Below are 18,808 nucleotides of genomic sequence, written 5' to 3' on the forward strand. Positions count from 1 at the left end.
TAATATTTTAATGCTCAATAGAATGAAATAAAAACATATATAGAATAAGTAAGAATGACGTTTATGAATTTTAGGCTAAATATTTTAGTAAGGGTATATTTAAGGTATTTGTTAATTATTGTAATAAATGTCACAAGTTAATATGTGGATGTCATAGGGAGGGTGTTTTTAAATGGAGGAGTGTGTTAAATGTCACATGACTGATTACTCATTTAAACTTTGCATTTGTACATGTCTGTTATCTGAAGAAGTCTCCCTATAAGGAGAGACGAAAAGCACTTAATAAAACGGACCTTATATTTTATTTGTGGGTGACCAGTGGAGTGCTTTCCTTGTTTTTTATACACAATTGCAACAGTTAACTATAAAGCTGGACTTGGGTTTTGCTGAATCACCCTTGTACTGTACTAAGCATGCTCCTTTTACCTGGACTAGTCTTAGAACTTGCTGAAGGTTGTGGGTCTCCGAAAATAACCCGCAGGAGCTACTGTTGCCATGTCCTTAGACCTGTTTCTGCCAGCCACATGTTGCATGCTGTCTACATTTGCTCTTGAGCCTGCTGAAACCATGCTCTTATCACTTGCAAGCATATTCGTGTGCCATTCTGTAACTTCATGGATTTGACAAATCTCAATAGCTTTGCTCAACGTTAAATCACTGTCGTGAAGTACAACCTTTTTCAGAGCAGCAATATTAATACCACAGAAGCCTGTCCTTTATTAACTCATCTTTTAAATCACCAAACTTAAACATTTTAGCTTTGTTCCGCAGGTCAGTAATATAAGGTGCGAAGTTCCTCCTTGCTTCTGATCTCTTGTGTAAATCGAATGCCTCTCTAATGTAACATTGGTTTGGGGGTTACACATCTCTCTGAATTTGCGCTTCAAAAACTTGGGGTCTTCCCTTGATTCAGCCAGTACAATAATATGATTTTCCCCTTTCAAAGGCCTATGACCCTTCTAGGTTTAGCAAAATGAATGCCCTGGTGTGTGTATCTTTATCAGAATAAGCTGCTTGTATGAACATATCGCACTTTTGCTCAAATATTCTCCAGTTATCTGCATTATTCTGATCAAATACAAGCGGTAGTGGTTTTTGAAAGCAGTCTGCCACATTAATACAGCCCAGTGAAGACTTTTTCCAGTATACACAAACACACACACACACACAAACATATACATATTCCAGTACTTGTAACTATGCCCAATAGCACAACAAGCCTCTATATAACTGAACTTTGTAAAATGAAGACTCTCGAGCACAAGAATACTCTTGAAATTACTGTACTCTAACAAATTACCTCTTATCAGTGTAAGAAACATTTCAAAATAACTGCACTGTGCAAATGAACTGGGCAGAAGAAGCTCAGAGTAATAAGTATTTTGAAGTAAATGCACTTTGCAAATAAATAGTACACAGCACACTGAAATTTCCCCAAAATGGCTGTACTTTGCTAAACAACTCTGTATAGTGCAAGAAACACTCTGTAATGGTGGCACTATGTGAATAGACACACCTAGCACAAGAAAGTTTTTGAAATTTCTGTATTTGACTGCACTTTACGAAATACTGGCACTCTGCACAAAACAAACCCCTCAGAATAAATGCACAGTAATAAAACACACACTGTAAAGCACTTTTACACACTTTGAGATACTTCAAATAACTCTAGTTATACTATTCAGAGCTCCAGTCAATGTGAAGTAGTAGTTTATGCCAAAACACAGTAATTCACCAAAAAACATGCAGTTGCCTTGCTTTATTTATACTTAATGTGCCATTTTTGCCCTTTGTTATATTTGTTTTGCTCATTTAATCTCTTTTCATGCCCATTATATTTTCTTGTGCTCGTTTTAACTGTAAACATACTCGTTTTACCTTAAACATGTTCGTTTCATAATTCTGAGATAATTCTAAACCCCATATGTGCTTTTCTGATGCTCGTTTTATCAAATATCTTAATTTCAAAATTTCATCTGATTAATAAGCTTTTTATGCTTCTAGTTTCCTCAATAAACATTTTCATGCTATTTGTTTGCATAGTAATGCATTTTGTGCCCTTGAAATGCTCAGTTTTATCTTTTTAAATAAATAAATCATTACCTTTAGCTCGTTTCTGCCCCCCCCCTTTTTTTTTTTTTTTACTCTCGGTTCACTTAGTATGCCTTCACCGTTAATTTTTTTTCTCTCTGTTCACTTAGTTTGCCTTCACCGTTAACTCTGCACCTCGTGGCTCTGAAAAGCAGTCTCTGGAATCTCGCTTCTGACACCATGTCGCTCGCCTAGTCAGGATGAAGTAGACGAACATTGTGGGCTCCATACAAGCAGCTTTATTATGTACACACACATTAGAAATGAAGCTAAATAACTAACTTATATACAAATTACCTGTCTATACGGGTCTATGTTAAATCATCGAATGCTTAAAAAAGTGAACAATGATTTACTGAACCCATGTAAGCAAAAGCTTACAATCTCAAACGCTTAGAAGAACAGCGATTTTTTTACAAGGGAAAAAAAAACGTTCCACAAAAAAAAAATTTTTAAACATTACATTACTGTGCCCCCCCCCCCCCCCCACTTAAATATTAGAGTCACGAAAACGGCAAAGTAACAGAAGCGGCCAAGTGATTTCTTTCCTAGGGAAAGAATTCGCTTATATGCCATTTCGCTATTTTGCCTTTTTGTGCTTTCAAGTTCGATCAAGACACATTCTTTCAAATGCATCTTCGATCATCTAATAGGAACCAGTCTCATACATAGATGTTCACACTCTGGCTATGCTCACAAAATGGCACTGAAGCTAGCAAGTAATTGCTATTTATATGCACATTCAGGTCTTAGAAATGCTTCTTAAAGGTAAAACACACACATTATTCTACAGGTATAATAGCTGCAGTATCAGCCCGTCTGCTGATGTAACAGCAAGTGCACAGAAACAAAATGGCACACTTTAAATAGTGTCTGCAATGACACTGATGGAGTGAGCAATGATTTGGGTTTGGCAAATTTCAGACAGACGGTTAATAGATTAGAGTACATGTAATTACTGTGTTTATGGACAAGTTCAACCTACTGATGAAAAAAGATAAGTTGTAATAATACTTAAAACCACAACAGCATCCCTGATATAATTTAAAAAAATAAAAGTATATACTTGATCACTACTAAGTATGCAATCATAATACTGACCGATGAAATAATAAATGCTTTAACATACTAAGCAAAGTATTACAATCCTTTCTTAAACAAAAAATAGCTATCTTTTTAATGTGGGAAAACTATATTCAGTTAGCAAATTTCTCACAGAAACTGAGAGCAGGTGAGCCATCTGTAATATCTGTTAGACTAATGCCTGATTGAGAGTCTTTTTGGTTGCTCCTGCCATTGGGAGCTCAGTACATTATGATAATTTGATTGAAAGTCATAGCCAGGCAGCTCTATGCAAGTTAATGCTACGTAGTTAAGGAAAAAGATAAGCCACTACTGCCCAGTGAAACAAAGCAATAACTTTACCAAGTAAAGTCTGAAGAAAAGGAAGAAGAAACACTATCTTTATACATATACTTAAGTTTCTTCTTTCTAACAAGAGTGATCAAAGAACATTAGTTAGTAAAATGACAACATTCAAGCAGAAACCCAAGGAATCAAAATCAGGACAAGAGATGGTAGATCAAATCTAGGTCATAGTGTCAATACTATGTAAACTCACACTCCCAGACCATAATCATATGTTTTTCTAGCCTTGAAGATCTTTTATCCAACTTGCTCATAAAAAGAGAGGCCTTCAACATAGTTCAATATCCTGACACCGCTCTCCAATTCAATGTGGCATCAATGTTCATCTTCAAGAGGGTACATTCATGAAATGTATTAGGCGTTCTTTTTCACTCATTCCTCCCTCAGACATGTATGCCAGAGCAGTATAAGCATTTCTGTATGCAGCCCTCCTGAAAAACCTGCACACTGCTCTCTCTCTCTCTTTTTTTTGCCAAGTCTATTACCCCCCCACACACACACACACACACACACACACACACACACACACACACACACACACACACACACACACACACGCACACACCACCCACTGGATGTTTAGCTTAAAGATTTTGCAAAAACTGGTTCTATGAAGTGCGACTGCCACACACACTCGGCACCTTGAGATGGCACCTACAATAGATACTGACAATTACAGAAGACTAAGAATAAAACCATGAGACCTGCTCATTAGTAATTAAGTTAGCACCTGCATTTATTTATTTTTTTAACAGAAAGTCATCGATAAAAATCTGTAATGTAATGCCAAGCCTTGGAAGATCTACATTTTTGGAGACGGTTGCAAGACACAAGTCAGAAGTAAAATACTCATATGACTCGGACGGATGTAGGTTGAAGACTTTGTCAGAAAAGGATACAGTACTTGTGCATGCGTATGACAAGAGTATTTTAAATTACTTACTCATGAAGGAAGCCTTAAAAAATTCGTCCTGGACTGGTCTTAAAACCATTTCCTCAAGGACTGAACTTCATTACCAGTCTGTTACCCAATTTTACTAAGTGCAAATCAAGCCATCAAGAAAATTAAATACTACTACTTTGCTTTATTTACATAACTATTAATATTTTACACATAAATGCAACAAAATTCAATGATTTGCCTTTAAAGTTCTCCAATGCCATCTCATCTAAGACAAACCTTCAAATGTTGAGTCACCTCCATTGTTAATCTCACTGCCTGGTTGGCTGGCTTGGGATTCAGTCACCTTCCCTCCAACAGACCAAGATTAAATTTTCCTAACAATGAATGCCAAGTGACAAAGAACGAACCATGGTCAAGCCTAAAGAGCTATCAGTCACACTTACTGCATTAAATGAACCAGTAATATGCTTTCACCACGAATAAATAACTGGCCCAAATGTCTTTTAAAAACTTTCTGATAATCCACTTTAGTTCTGCACTGCTTTGTATTCTCCTGATGTCCTGCATGATGAGACTTTGAGTCTTTAACTAATGTTTCCACTGGTTTATGTTTCTTAGAGGCTTTGTAAGCAATGGGATCCACAACCAGTTTAGATCTCATTGCATGATCCAATTTATCACTCCTGCTCATGGACTTTTGCTTATCTGATCTTTTTGCAGTTGCTCTCACGGAGTCTGATGATTCTGATAAATATGTAGCGGCAGCAGGTGTTTCAACATTTGATGTCTCTTGGAGCTGTAATCTCTCAAAAAGCTGTAAAAGAAAAGGTCAAACAGTTTAGCAATGTCAGTTTTCTCTAGAACCCATCATAGAGCCCACTATTAGCACCATATATAACTGTACAACACAAATCACACTGCACTTTGATAATGTCCCCAGTATTATTCATTTAACTTATACATGCACACATATGTACAATGCTCATATGCAATGAGGAAATAACTAGACCAGTTACAATGGTTAACATATTTCCTCATTCCTTCATACGTTTTGATCTTCACTGATAACAAATCAAACCCATATGCAGAATTACAATACAGGTTATTGTGCATCACACTTTTCCCAGAACATGTGAAACAAACAAATATAATAAATCTAGCCTGCTTTTCACTTCCCCTTCTTCATTTGTTCCAGCTTGCCCATTGTCCATAGCCATCACCAAGTCTACCAGTGCCTCTACTACAGCCCCAGGATTGCCAAAGTCTTGGGCTGACATGGAATCCAAAGGTATCTTGTGGGTTACATTCTGTTGACTGCTTCTACTGGTGAAGTTTTCCTCTTCCTACTAGTCTGTGGCTTCATATCAGTGGTGTGCAGGTCCCCAATATTACTGATGTAAACAGCTTTTCACTTGTACTCAGCATTTAAACTGCATTTACTTCACCTGGAAGAGCTTTGTATGCCTGTTGCAACTTATTTGTGGGACTTTGGTTTTAAAAGCAAAGTGTCTTCCCTCAGACTGCGTCTAGCTTTACTGATACTGTTCCAGCTCCTGGAATTACACCTGTGCTCTACTGTACAGCCAGTTTACACTAAAAGTATGTTCTAAGCTCATACCACAAATTAGTCTTAATTTGTCTACTGTACAGGATACCTGCATACAACTGAGAGCCCCCCAATACACACCTGTTTAGAAACCTTGTCTGTGTCTCTCTTTGCCATCTATAAGTTAGTCACTACCCTAGTGTCATCTCTCTCTTAGTTAGCTATACTCTGTTTTTCTGTTTGTGGTGTCCTTTTATCTGTTTTTATCTTACTGCAAATACTTGTGTATACCTCGCTATAACATCTCTTCCTTCTCTGTCTACACCTCCCCACCTCTTCTACTTATCTGCTGACTCTCATTGTGTGCTCCTTACTGTTTCCCTCCTGGCCTGCTGATTGTTTCTTGTGGTGACTGCCGTTTTCCTGGCCCATCCCCCAATTCTGCTCACTTTGCTCCCCTCCCACTCCATGTCATTTCCTTTATACCTAACCACCTAATCCCTTCCACCCCTAACTCCACCCCTTCTTGTCTGTTAAAACATTCTAAACACCTTACCCTCCCCCCTACATATCACTTCATAGTTTAGTCTGCTGCAAATCCTCCTCCTTTCTACATATCCCCTACTCCCCCTACAAGTTGTTTCACTTAAATTTTACTTCAACTCTCTAACAGGTCCAAAAACCTACTTTTCCTAGTCCCTTGGCCACTCCTCACTCCATCCCAATCATACTTCCCCACCTTAGGCCATGGCTAATGCAACCCTCTCTATTTTCCTCTTACCTCCATTACTTCTCCTTCTTATTCTTACATCTTGTACTACTCCATTACCACCTATCCATAGAGATCCCACTAATCCACATACTAACTGCTTCTCATCTCTGCAGTACTCTATTGCAATCTCCTCCTCTACCTTTTCCATGAACATCCCTCTGCCTAAAATCAAACTTCCTCCCCCTCACTCTCTAGCATCTAAAACCAAGACTAAGTACTTGACTTACAACCCATTTAAATTCAAACTTTACCATCTTCATGTAGCCCTGCTTCTGTCAGGAGAAATGCATCCAAATCCTGGGCCCATTCATCACCCTACCATGCATAACTTTACCTCTCCCTACTTAATAAACTCATCCTCTCCAATCATATTTCCTTTTACTCTATGAATGCCCATAGTATCCTAAACAAAGTTAGTAAAATCCATGCCTGGACAGCCTTCCACACTCCTGATATCATCACCCCAACAGAGACTTGGCTAAAACCCCAAACCTCTGATAAAGACATTCTACCCCCTGGTTATAATATACTCCGCACAGATCGCCAAAACAAAACAGGGGGTGGCGTAGTCATCCTCTACTCCAACCACCTCACCATTACAAGTATTATGAAACCTATACCGTCCTTTTCTCCCGCTGAATTACTTACAGCTAACCTTGAAATCAATTACCACACCACTATCACAGTAGCAGCCATCTATATTCCTCCAGGAGACAACATTCCTCTGCTCAAAAATATTTTCATACTTTTCTCAACACATCCCCAATGAAATTATCCTCCTTGGGGATGTCCACATTAACTGGTTAACTCTCAGCAATCCAAACTGTAATACTCATATTAATTTATATGGCTTAACACAGCTAATCTCCCAACCTACTCATACAAACATCTCTCACACATCTAGTACTCTTATTGACTGGGTACTTGTATCTAATATTTCCAAATATTATAACCCTGAAACCCTACCAAACACCCTGAGCAATCACTTCCCTATAAAAGTGTTTAGGTTCACTCCCCACTTCACAAAACCTCCTAGATTCATCACTTGTCGCAAACTCTCTAACTTCTATCCAGAAACCTTTAATGCCCTCCTCTCTAAAGTAAACTGGAAATTCCTTACCCAACTCCCACTAGAAGAAGCAGTCCTAGCTTTCAACTCCACCTTCCTTAGCATCTGAGACTCACTTGCTCCTCCTCCTCACAAAGTCTGAATTAAGTCTACCATATCTCCGTAGCCTTCAAAAGCCACTTGTACCCTTATGATAAACTAGAGACAAATTTAGGGGAAAATGATCACAAACTAAGCTCCCTGCAGACTTGCAAAAATATAAAGAACTAAGAAATCTGACAAAAAAAACACAAAGATAAAAAGGACTTCTATAGCAAACCTCCCACAGCCCTAAAATCTAATCCTAAAAATCTCTGGAACTCTGTCAACCAAATACTACATCCCAGTAATCTTAGCTCCCCCAATCCATGCCCAGACAAGACATATGAAGAAACTGCCACTATCTCCAATACCTATTTTATCGATTCAATATCTAAGCTACTGAACCCTAACCCAAACTCCTCTACTACTAACATCTCCAACTTTTCTGAACCTACTCCTAATACTATCTCCTCAAATACCTTCTCCTTCAAAACTGTACCTACTAGCTATATCAAACCTCTACTCTCTAAACTAAAACCATGCTCAGCATCAGCTGACAATATTCCTTCCACTTTTCTTCTACTAGCAGCTGACTCTCTTGCTCTCTCCTGTATCTATTCTAATTAACTGCTCTCTCTCTCTCTGAATCTAAAGTCCCTTCCATCTGGAAACAATGCTATACTCTACCTATACACAAAGGAGGTAACTCCTCTGATATCTCCAACTTTAGACCTATCGCTATCCTCTCCCCTCTTGCTAAAGTACTAGAAAAATGTATTTATAAACAAGTTATACAGTATCTAATACAGGAAAATCTATTTACACCCACTCAAAATGGCTTCAGACCCAAATATAGCACCACTACAGCTCTATTATCCTTCCTCAACACTGTCTCTAACCATAAAAAAGAAGTTAAGTACTCACCGTAACGTTCCATGTTTGTTGTCCATCTTGACATTCTTTCTTACTTGGATGGGTTCGGAGCCGATCCTTGGCTCCGACTCGGCTGAATACACATCTGGAAGTCTCAAACTTGGCTCGTGACAGGTAGGTATCCCATGATGCAATGGTGCAACTCTCCAGATCATGTTTGGTGCTAACTTACTAATGAGTAATATAAAAAAAAAAATATATATATATATATATATATATATATATATATATATATAAAACCCCATTATCAAGGAGAAACAAACTGAGTCAAGGAGCTCCAGTAAGGAGGAAAGATAACCACCAGGTCCTCTAGGAGTCCTCGGACGGGGGAAGGGGTTGTAAGAATGAATGGCGAGATGGACAACAAACATGGAACGTTATGGTGAGTACATAACTTCTTTATGTTATGTTGCCCTATCTCGCCTTCATTCTTAATTGGATGGGACAGCGTCCCTAGCACCTTTTCCCCAGGTGGCTCACAAGAGCATACCTTTGAGCACTGTGAAACCAAGAGAGGCCCTGTCCCTGGAGGCCAAATCCACTTTGTAATGAGTGATAAACATATGAGGATTGGCCCATGTAGCTGCAGGACAAATACTGTCCATAGACATTCTGGCCTGAAAAGCAGATGACGAAGCTAATGCTCTGTTTGAATGACCCCTAATTTTGAATGGCAGTTCTCTATTACTGGAGGTAGAGATAAAGGTGATACAACTCGAGAGCCAGTTAGAAAGGGTAACTTTAGAAACTGGCATACCCTTTTTTGTCTCAGAGAAGGAGATGAATAATTGGTGAGATTTCCTGAAATCTTTAGTTCTATGCAAACAGAATCTGAGCTGTCTATGCACGTCCAACTGATGGCATCTAAACTCTGCTTTGTTGCTATGGCTGGGGAAGAACACCAGGGAGTTCAATGGATTGATCGATATTGGCTTGAGAGCAAACCTTAGGTACAAAGGATGGACTGGTTCATAACGACACCCTATCCTTGTGAAAGATCAGATATGGAGGTCTAATGGACAGTGCTTGCAACTCTGAGACCCTTCTGGCAGATATTACTGCTACTACAAAAATGGTCTTCCAGGACAGAAATTTGAGGTCACAAGATGAGGAAGGCTCAAACGGAGGTAATGTCAGTTGGGATTGGACAAAATTTAAATCCCAAGGACGAAGTGGTTCCTTAAAAGGAGGTCTCAATAAAGAAGCGCCTTTTAAAAATGTTCTACTCAACCTGTGTGACATTAAATTAGGAGAATGGTCACCAATGTGAAAATTTTAAATTGCAGCCAGCTGGACTCTAATAGTTGCTGCAGCAGCACCTTGTTGAAAAAGTTCTGCCAGAAATTCTAGAATGGATTGAATAGACGCAGAAAAAGGGTCAATGTTTCTATTCTGAGCCCAGTGAGAAAATCTTTTCCATTTGCTAGTATATAGTCTTCTAGTAAAAACTTTATGAGAAGACATCAGTATGTGTTTTACTGCTGGAGTAACGTTTTGAAGCAGGACTAAATTGGAAAGTGGAGTAGCCATGCTGTCAAGTTGAGGGTGTGGAGAGAAGGACAAAGTGCATCTGACATATGTGTCAGCAGGTCTGGAACTGGGTCCAGAATCCAAGGCTTCTCCTGAAGATAAGGCCAAAGGAAGGGGAACCAAATCTGTTGAGGCCAATGTGGGGCAATGAGAATCATCCTGCTTCCCAAGGATTTTACTTTCTGGATGACTTTGGGTATGAGGAGGAACGAAGGAAAGGCATAATGAAGTCCCGAGGGCCAATCGTGAACAAGTGCTTCTCTAGGTGTCTCCCTGGCAGGGGAATTAGGGCAAAGTAGCTGCTATACTTGGCATGAAAAAGATTGCAGCAAGGCTGACCCCATTTCTCTTCCGCTATGTTCTGGTTCAGCGACCACTTGTGAGGCATCAATATTGCCCTGCTGAAATTTGTTGGCTGTCATGGTGGATTTCCCCAGGATATGCATTGCTACACGAAAGTGCTGGGAAGAAATTGCCCATTGCCAAACTCGGAGGGCCTCACGACAAAGTGGGTAAGATTTGGTTTCTCCTTGTTTGTTTATGTACCAAACCACCGACACATTGTCTGACTGTATAGCAATCATCCCTAGTGGAAGAGAGTCGTAGAGTGATTTGGAATGGCAGAAGCCCTGCCCTCATCTCTAGAACACTGACATGCAAGTGGGCCTCGTGTTCCTGCCATATACTTTGGACCGTTCTTCCCAGATAATGCCCCCCACCCTATCTGGGAAGAGTCTGTGGGCACTACAGCAACAGGTTATCATGGAATAAAGGGTCTCCCAATGGTCATACGGTTGGACTGGATCCACCACCATAGATCCTTTTTGCATGACTGTTATTCTGATCAGGTGGGACATCGGGAATTCTTGAAGTGACCATTGGGAGAACAGGAGCCATTGAAGGATTCTCATGTGCATTCTGGTGAGAGGAACTAGCGTTATGGTCAAAGGCATTGTACCTAAGAGTTTCAGAACTATTTTTGCCTTTACCTCATCCTTGGGAAGAAGGTGAAGTATTTGCTGCCTGAGGGCTGAAATTCTGTCAGCTGGAAGACGTGCCATCATGGAAACAGTGTCTAGGTTTGCATCTATGAAGGTAATATGTTGACAAGGCAACAAGGCAGATTTTTTTAAGTTGACTGTTATGCCTAACTGAGCACAAATTTCCAAAGTCACATCCCTGGCTTGCTGGAGTAGATGCTTATTGGTGTCAGTTAGAAGCCAATCGTCCAGATACAGAAACACTTGGAATCCCAGACGCCTCAAGTGAGCCGTGACTACTACCATGCATTTGGTGAACACTCTGGGGGCTGTAGTGAGACCAAAGGGCAGAGCTCCGAACTGATAATGACTCTCTTCCAGCCGGAAGCTTAAGTGACTCCTTGATGCTCTGTCCATTTTTATGTGGTAGTACACATCTTGGAGGTCTACTGAGCACATCCAATCATCTTTCTCTAAGAAGGGAAGTATTGACTGCAATGTCACCATTCAGAACTTTGACTTTTTGACAGATTCGTTTAACTTGCTGAGATCCAATATGGGTTTCCAGTCCCCTGTTCTTTTTGACACCAAAAAGAATCCTGAGTAAGTTCCGAATCCTGTTTGGTCTGCGGGGACTTCTTGGATGACTCTCTTGTCCAGCAACTTTCGGATTTCTATAGTTGCTTGTTCCCTTAGATTGGGTGGAACATCTGGGATTGTTTTGATTTGTGGGACAGGGTGGCAAAAGGGAATAGAATATCCTCTGGATATTAAGCTTCTTACCCACTTGTCTCTTGTGATAGCTTGCCAGGCTGCTGGATACAAAGATAAACGTCCTCGGACTGCCTCCAGAGTAGAGCAGGCAGGCCTCCTTTCAGGAGCACTGATAGGAACGTCCGCAAAAGGAATCACGGTCGCCCTGGTTTTGTGGACCCCCTCTGTCTCTAAGAAGATGTCTACTATTGTTACCTCCCCCTCTGCCCCGGTGAAAGATTCATCTCGTGCTTTTTGGAAAGCTCCCTGGGATCTTTAGAACCACATTTTCCCACTCTTCTGACGTTTAGGGTAAAGTCTTGAAGGTATGGAAAAACGTACTCCAACGGCAGAGAGTTTTTTCCCTTCCTGCTCGCATCTGGCGAGTGCATCTTTTACTTTGGGTCCAAAGAGTGAGGAACCATCAAATGGGGCGTTAGTAAAGATAGAATTAAAGGGCTCTGCAAAATTGCACAAGCACATCCAGGAGCTTCTCCTCAAGGAAACTCCTGAACCCGCTGCCCTGCTCGTTCCATCCACTGCATAAGATATCAGTCTCATGGAGGAGTTGATGATAGAATTTAAGGTGGACAGCTGGGAGGAGACTTTCTCATTCATCCCTGCAGCTAATGCACCTTGTAGAGTATCTCCTAGCTCTTTCAAGGGATCTCTTTGTAGCCTTGTAATGTGAGTGAGGTAGTTCAGCGATCGGAGTGTAAAATTCACTGACGAAAAGATACCCTTCCCATATCTGTCCATCATTTGAGAATCTTTGTTTGAAGGATGAACAGATGAGAATGTCTCAGAAAGTTCCTTCTTGGTGGCTGCCTCCACCACCATAGCATCTACAGGTACTCCCTTTGTGAGAAAAAATCTTTTCCGGTAGGGGCTGACAAAAACTTGTTTGGCCTCAGAGGAACTGACTCCATAGTGTCAGGTGACTCCCACACCTTTCGACTGACCAAGTCCATTAGTTCAATGTAAGGCGGACACACCCAGGAGGCTGAAGGTTGAGATCTAAAGGTCTTCGGATACACTAACTCCTCATCCGAAGGGGTGATGGTTTTCCAGCCACCTCTCTGCTTAAGGATCTCCAGGATATCTGCAAATGAGATATCATCAGAGGATGACCGTGGGGATCCTTCTGACTCCTCGAGGTCAGTATCAGACATGGCGGACTCATCAGGGGAGTCTATATGCTTCCTCTTGCAAGTTCTCTTCCGAGGGGGCTCCTCAGAAGGGTATTCTGGGGAGGCCTTGGAAGACAGAGGTTCACCCAATGGGGGGATCCTGAGACTCTGGGTCTCTGCTGTCCTGTGGATGGGGTGGTGCTGAGACAGTAGCCAGTGCCTTGGGGGGATGAATGCCAGTATCCCTATGTAGAGCTGTAGAGGAGGACAGCACACTCCTCCATCAGCTCAAAAGCAGATCCCTCTGGTTCTGAGGATGTCCCTGGCTCCGAGGACACGAAGGACACCCCCGGCTCCAAGGAGATCGGCTCCAAAGCCGATGTGGGAGCTGAGTTCACACGAGCCAACACACCAAGGGGTAAACTCTGAACTGAAGGAGTTCGGGCCCAAGCGTTCCCCTCTCAGGGCCAACCAGAGAACCCCGGCTCCCAGACACTCTGGATGGCACAGACAGAGTCGGAGCAGATGTCAGTTCCATAATCTCTGAAGGGGGTCCCGGAACCGACAGTTCTACAGTAAGTGGTACCAGGCACTCCAGCTCCGAGGGTCCAACTTGGCTCAGAGGAGGAACAACAGTGGATGCAATAGTCTTGGGAGGCTCCAAGACCTGATGGGTCGGAGCTGCGAGCAATTTGGCCACCACCGGCAACTTCAGGAGTCTGAGCACCACCCACTCCACCATCAGAAAGGCTCCTAGTGGACCTGGAGGATAGAGAAGGAGAACTAGTTCTTTCCAAAATGGGAGATCTCAAAGTAGGGGAGACTGGTGCAATATCAATGGACCAGCTCTGAGACACGGTATCTTGCGGCTCCGAAGACCTTGGGGCTGAAGAACCAGGCTTTTCAATAATGAAGACCTCCGTCAGTTCCCAGGACTGTGCAGCTGAGGAGGCAGATGGTTTGGAAAGTTTTGACAATTTCTGGAGGCTTCGACTGAGCCAAAGAGACAGGTGATGGCCTTTTGTATGGTTTGTCCTTCTTTGAAGAGGACGAAGAAGAAGAAGCACTCTGCACAGCTTCCTCAAAGGTCGGCTTTAAGAGACCCTGGAAAATCAATTTAGTTCTCCTCTCCTATAACATGAGTGCACTAAAGGAGTAGCAGAAAGTACAATCCTCTTGTAAATGAATAGCCCTAGCCAGTATACGCAAACATGTCCGTCTGTAATTGGCATTTTCTGTGTACATTTCTGACATTTCTTAAAGCCCGAAGGCTTATACTCTCTCTCTAGAGTCTTTAGACATGATAGAGAAAGTTCCCAAAAGGATTACAAAGACAACTAACTCAAAGTACAGTTATGTACACTTACCATAAATGTAGATGGTCGAGTGTATTCACTGTTGCAGTCATTACATTTGGGTTATCTGCCTGCAGGTATCCCTCAGCCGGCCTGAATATCAAAGTCTTGGATCCCTGCGTCAGATGCTCTCTTTTCTTCCATGAGGTCAGATCGTCAGGGGTATAAAACATGCAGCCGACACCATTACATCAGTTTTTCTTGCCCCAGATGTCAGGTGCCCCCATAATGGGAAGCAATTATATGTTAGGTTACACCTCCAACAAAAAGCAAATACGCCAGAAAGCAGAAATACACTAAACAAGAAGAAAGTATAAGAGAAGTCAGGGGGATGGAGGGAGGGTAACCAGGACTGCAAAAGTGAATACACTCGAACATCTACATTTATGGTAAGTGTACACAACTGTACTATGTTCTTCATGTTTCACTGTTACAGTCATAACATTTGGGTTGATTCCCAAAGCTAAGGAAGGGAGGAGGAAGTTAGAGAGCACTAGGACCAGCTATTAAGCCCTGCAAGACTGCAGTGGCAAAACCAACTCTGGATTTAGAAAAAAATAGGCATGTGGTAATGCTTGGTGAAAGTATGTACAGAGCTCCGGGTAGCAGCTTCTAGGATGCCCCTGGTAGGGACACCTCTGAGAAAGGCTGTAGAGGTAGATGCGGCCCTGGAGGAATGTGATCTTATCCCCTGTGGGGTAGGTTTTTCATGCTGCTTATAGCAGAAATGAATGCAATGGGCTATCCACTTAAAAATGGTTTTGGCCTTCCTCTCTTCCCCTGCAGCAAAGCCAACTAGCAGCTGTTCAGATTTTCTGAGAGGCTTAGTCCTGTCCAAATAAAATCTAAGTTGTCTGTGCATGTCCAAAGAGTGCAGTATTCGTTCCACTATGTTTTGTGGATTTGGGAAAAAAGCAGGCAAATGAATGGACTGATTAAGGGCCACACTAGACACCACCTTGGGCATAAAGGAAGGATTGGTCCTGAGGGACACCCTGTCTGCATGGAAGATGATGAAGGGCTCCACTGCCATGAGGGCCTGTAATTCAGACACTCTTCTTGCTGAAGTGATGGCTAGAAGGAAGGCGGTTTTCCAGGAAAGGAATTTTAACTCTGCAGTTGCAGCTGGCTCAAAAGGAGGTAGAGTGAGCTTTTCCAACACAAAGTTGAGGTCCCAGGCAGGAGTAGGGGCTCTCCTGGGTGGTCTTAGAATTTTTGGCCCCTCTGAGGAATTGCTTTAACAGAGGGAGGTGGCTCAGTATTATAATGTGCTGAAATGGCAGAGGCATGAATTTTAATTGACGAAAAGGAAAGGCCCTTGTGGAGCATCTCTGTTCAGTACTGAAGAATATCCGGTAAGCTGGGCACCGTTGTGTCCATCCTCTGAGTCTGTCTCCAGGAACAGTATCTTTTCCACTTTTCAGCATTGGATTTTCTAGTACTAGGCCTCCTTGCCTCCAGAATGACATCTAGCACCTGCTTACTGAGGGATGCTGTTGGAGAGCTCAAGTAATTAGCCAGGCTGCAGGGTTCAGGGTTTGAAGATGAGGGTGCAGAATCTGGCCCTCCTGCTGGGACAGTAGGGAAGGGGTCTGAGGCAGGTGCCATGGTTCCAGCAGTGACATACTGCACAAGAGGGGGTACCAGTGCTAGCGTGGCCAGTCTGTTGCAATCAGTATTGTCCTTGGTTTGTCCTGTTTGATCTTTAGCAGAACTTTTGAGAGGAGAGGTAGAGGGGGAAGTCATAAACTGAGAGGCCTTCCCAGGTGAAGGACAGGGCATCCACATTCCAAGCTTGGCTGTGGGGAGTCCTTGTGCAGAATTTGTCCAATTGGGAGTTCTGAGCGGAGGCAAACAGGTCTACCTCTAGATTCCCCCATTTGTTTCCCAAAAGGTTGAATATCTTTGGTTCCAGTTTCTACTCATGTGGGTCCATGAGATTTCTACTTGGGTCGTCTGCCAATGAATTTAGTTTACCTGGCAGGAATTGAGCTTGTAGGTGCACTTGGAGCCATGGCTAGTCTGCAGAGAGGGTACGAATGGGTTACCGCCTGCTTGTTTATGTACCACATAACAGTGGTGTTGTCTGTCTTTACCAATAATTGTCCTGGAAGAATGTGGTCCTTGAAGGCTGTCAGAGAATTCTGTACAGCTAACATTTCTTTTTGATTGATATGAAAATGCATCTGACTCGGATTCTATTTCCCTGAATGCACTGCCCTGCCACGTGAGCCCCGCATGCACAGTCTGATGCGTCTGTTGTTAGGGTTTAGGCGGCAAGAGGTAGAGTGAATGGGAACCCCTTGTTGTGGTAGCAGGTCTCTTCCCACCAAAGGAACTCTGTCTTTATACAAGGAATGATAGGAATCATTCATTCCAGGTACTGAGAATATTAACACCATAGGCTTTTTAGATACCACTGTAGCTTCCTCATATGCAGTCTTGCATATGGAATTAGTAGAATGCAAGAGGGCATGAACCCAGGGCTTGCAGGATTTTCCTTGCAGATAGCTGGGTCTATGTAGCCAGTAGTTTGAAGTAGGCTGTCAAATAAACTTGTTTCTTTGGCGTGAGGTAAGCCATCTGGGAAGTTGTGTTCAAGCTTGCTCCCAGGAATACAATTTGTTCGCAGGGTACTAGATGAGATTTCTGTTCGTTTATGGTGTACCCCAGAGAGGGTAGAAGTTTCTTTACAAATGCCAGATGTTTTAGTAGCATGTCCTGGCTTTCTGCCTGAATTAGGCAATCGTCCAGGTATGGGCATATTTAAATATTTATTTGCCTGCAAAATGCAATGACTGGAGCTAGATACTTTGTGAATACCCTGGGCGCAGTAGATAAGCCAAAGGGAAGTGCAGAGAACTGCTATGAAGCGTAGGTATTTCCTGCAAGATTCCCTTATTGGAATGTGCAGGTAAGCTTCCTTTACATCTAAGTTTGCCAATCAGGCATCTTTGCCTAGCATATGAAGCAGATGCAGAAGTGTTAGCATTTTGAATTTTGGGATTACCAAAAAGGTGTTTAGAATAGAGAGGTCCAAGATGGGACGCCAGGAGCTTTCTCTTCTGGGTACCAAAAAAAAAGTCTCGAGTAAAAACCTTGTCCCCTTTCTTCTGCTGGGACAGATTGAATAGCCCTGATACTTAGAAGAGAGAGAACCTGCTGTTGGGCCTCTGCCCACTGGTTTGGGGGTAGGTCTGGCCAACCATTTGAGGTGGGTAAGGTGTGGAAGTGGAATCTGTATCTTTAGAAAACAATATTTAAAACCCATTTGTCCTGGGTAATGAGTTCCCAGTTTTTTGCATGCAGGGGGATCTTTCCTCCTAAGAGAGCAGGTAGTTGAGCAGGGCTTGGAAGGTTTAAGGTTAAGTCATTATGACATTTTTCCAGCTTTGGAAGTGGGAGCCCTCCACTGCTTAGGCCTGTAAGTACCCTAAGACTGTAGCCTAGGTGGTCTGCTACTCCTGGGTTTGGAATGAGAAGACCTAGAAGAGACATGAAAGGACCAATTCTTAGAAGGTCAATGCCTACTAAATCTTGGCGGCTATACTTGCAGGAAATCTTTAACAGTTTGCAAAGATTTAGCTTTTTCCTCCATCTTTTTAAGAACAACTTTTGCTTTGTTGCCAAACAGGCGGTCTTGGTTTAAGGGAGCATCCAGTAATTTAGCTTTAACATGATCTGGCAAATTTTGCTCCTTAAGACAAGCATGCCTTCTAAGAACAGACCCAGTGACAGCAGCCCTGCAAGATGCTTCTAAAGAGTCAAAACCACATTGCAAAGTATGTTTACCAACTTGTTCAGCAGAATGCATTAAATCCTGTAATTCTTTATGCTCAGCACAGTCAGGAATCAACATCATTTTCTATTTAAGTAGTCCCATAATATGCTACTGATACTTTAACATATGAAACTGGCAGTTTAAGGCCCTAATGGCCAAAGTAGCAGAAGTGTATACCTTCTTACCTCATCTGTCCAAGGCCCTGGAATCTGTATCAGAGGAGGTAGGGTTTTTGGCTGTAGTAGCCTTAATGCCTTTAGGTTCTTGGGAAATGGTCACTGGGTCCACAGTAGGATTCTTGAAGAGGAACTTGTGAGAGTCAGGTACTCTAATACCTGTCAGGTTTCCTGGGAGCTGGAGGCAAAGTGTTTGGGGCCAAGCTAGATTCCAAGAAAGCATCATCTACAATGTCCAGGACAGGAGGGATAGCTAAAGGCCTGTGTTGAGGGAGGAGT

At 42.3% G+C, this 18,808-nt stretch overlaps 1 protein-coding gene across 1 annotated transcript in view; it reads right to left on the reverse strand.

The window, feature by feature from the left end:
- Positions 1-4,230: 4,230 nt before the first annotated feature.
- Positions 4,231-18,808, reverse strand: part of LSM11 (LSM11, U7 small nuclear RNA associated) — a 403,670-nt gene continuing 389,092 nt past the window's right edge. Inside the window, exon 3 of the mRNA XM_044069908.1 lies at positions 4,231-5,237. Within this exon, the coding sequence (XP_043925843.1) occupies positions 4,863-5,237 (375 nt within the window). The 3' untranslated portion in view covers positions 4,231-4,862. The remainder of the gene's footprint in view (positions 5,238-18,808) is intronic.

Source organism: Protopterus annectens, chromosome 4.part0, assembly GCF_019279795.1.
Source record: "Protopterus annectens isolate FY-2018-M chromosome 4.part0, PAN1.0, whole genome shotgun sequence".
NCBI classification, from domain to species: Eukaryota; Metazoa; Chordata; order Ceratodontiformes; family Protopteridae; genus Protopterus; species Protopterus annectens.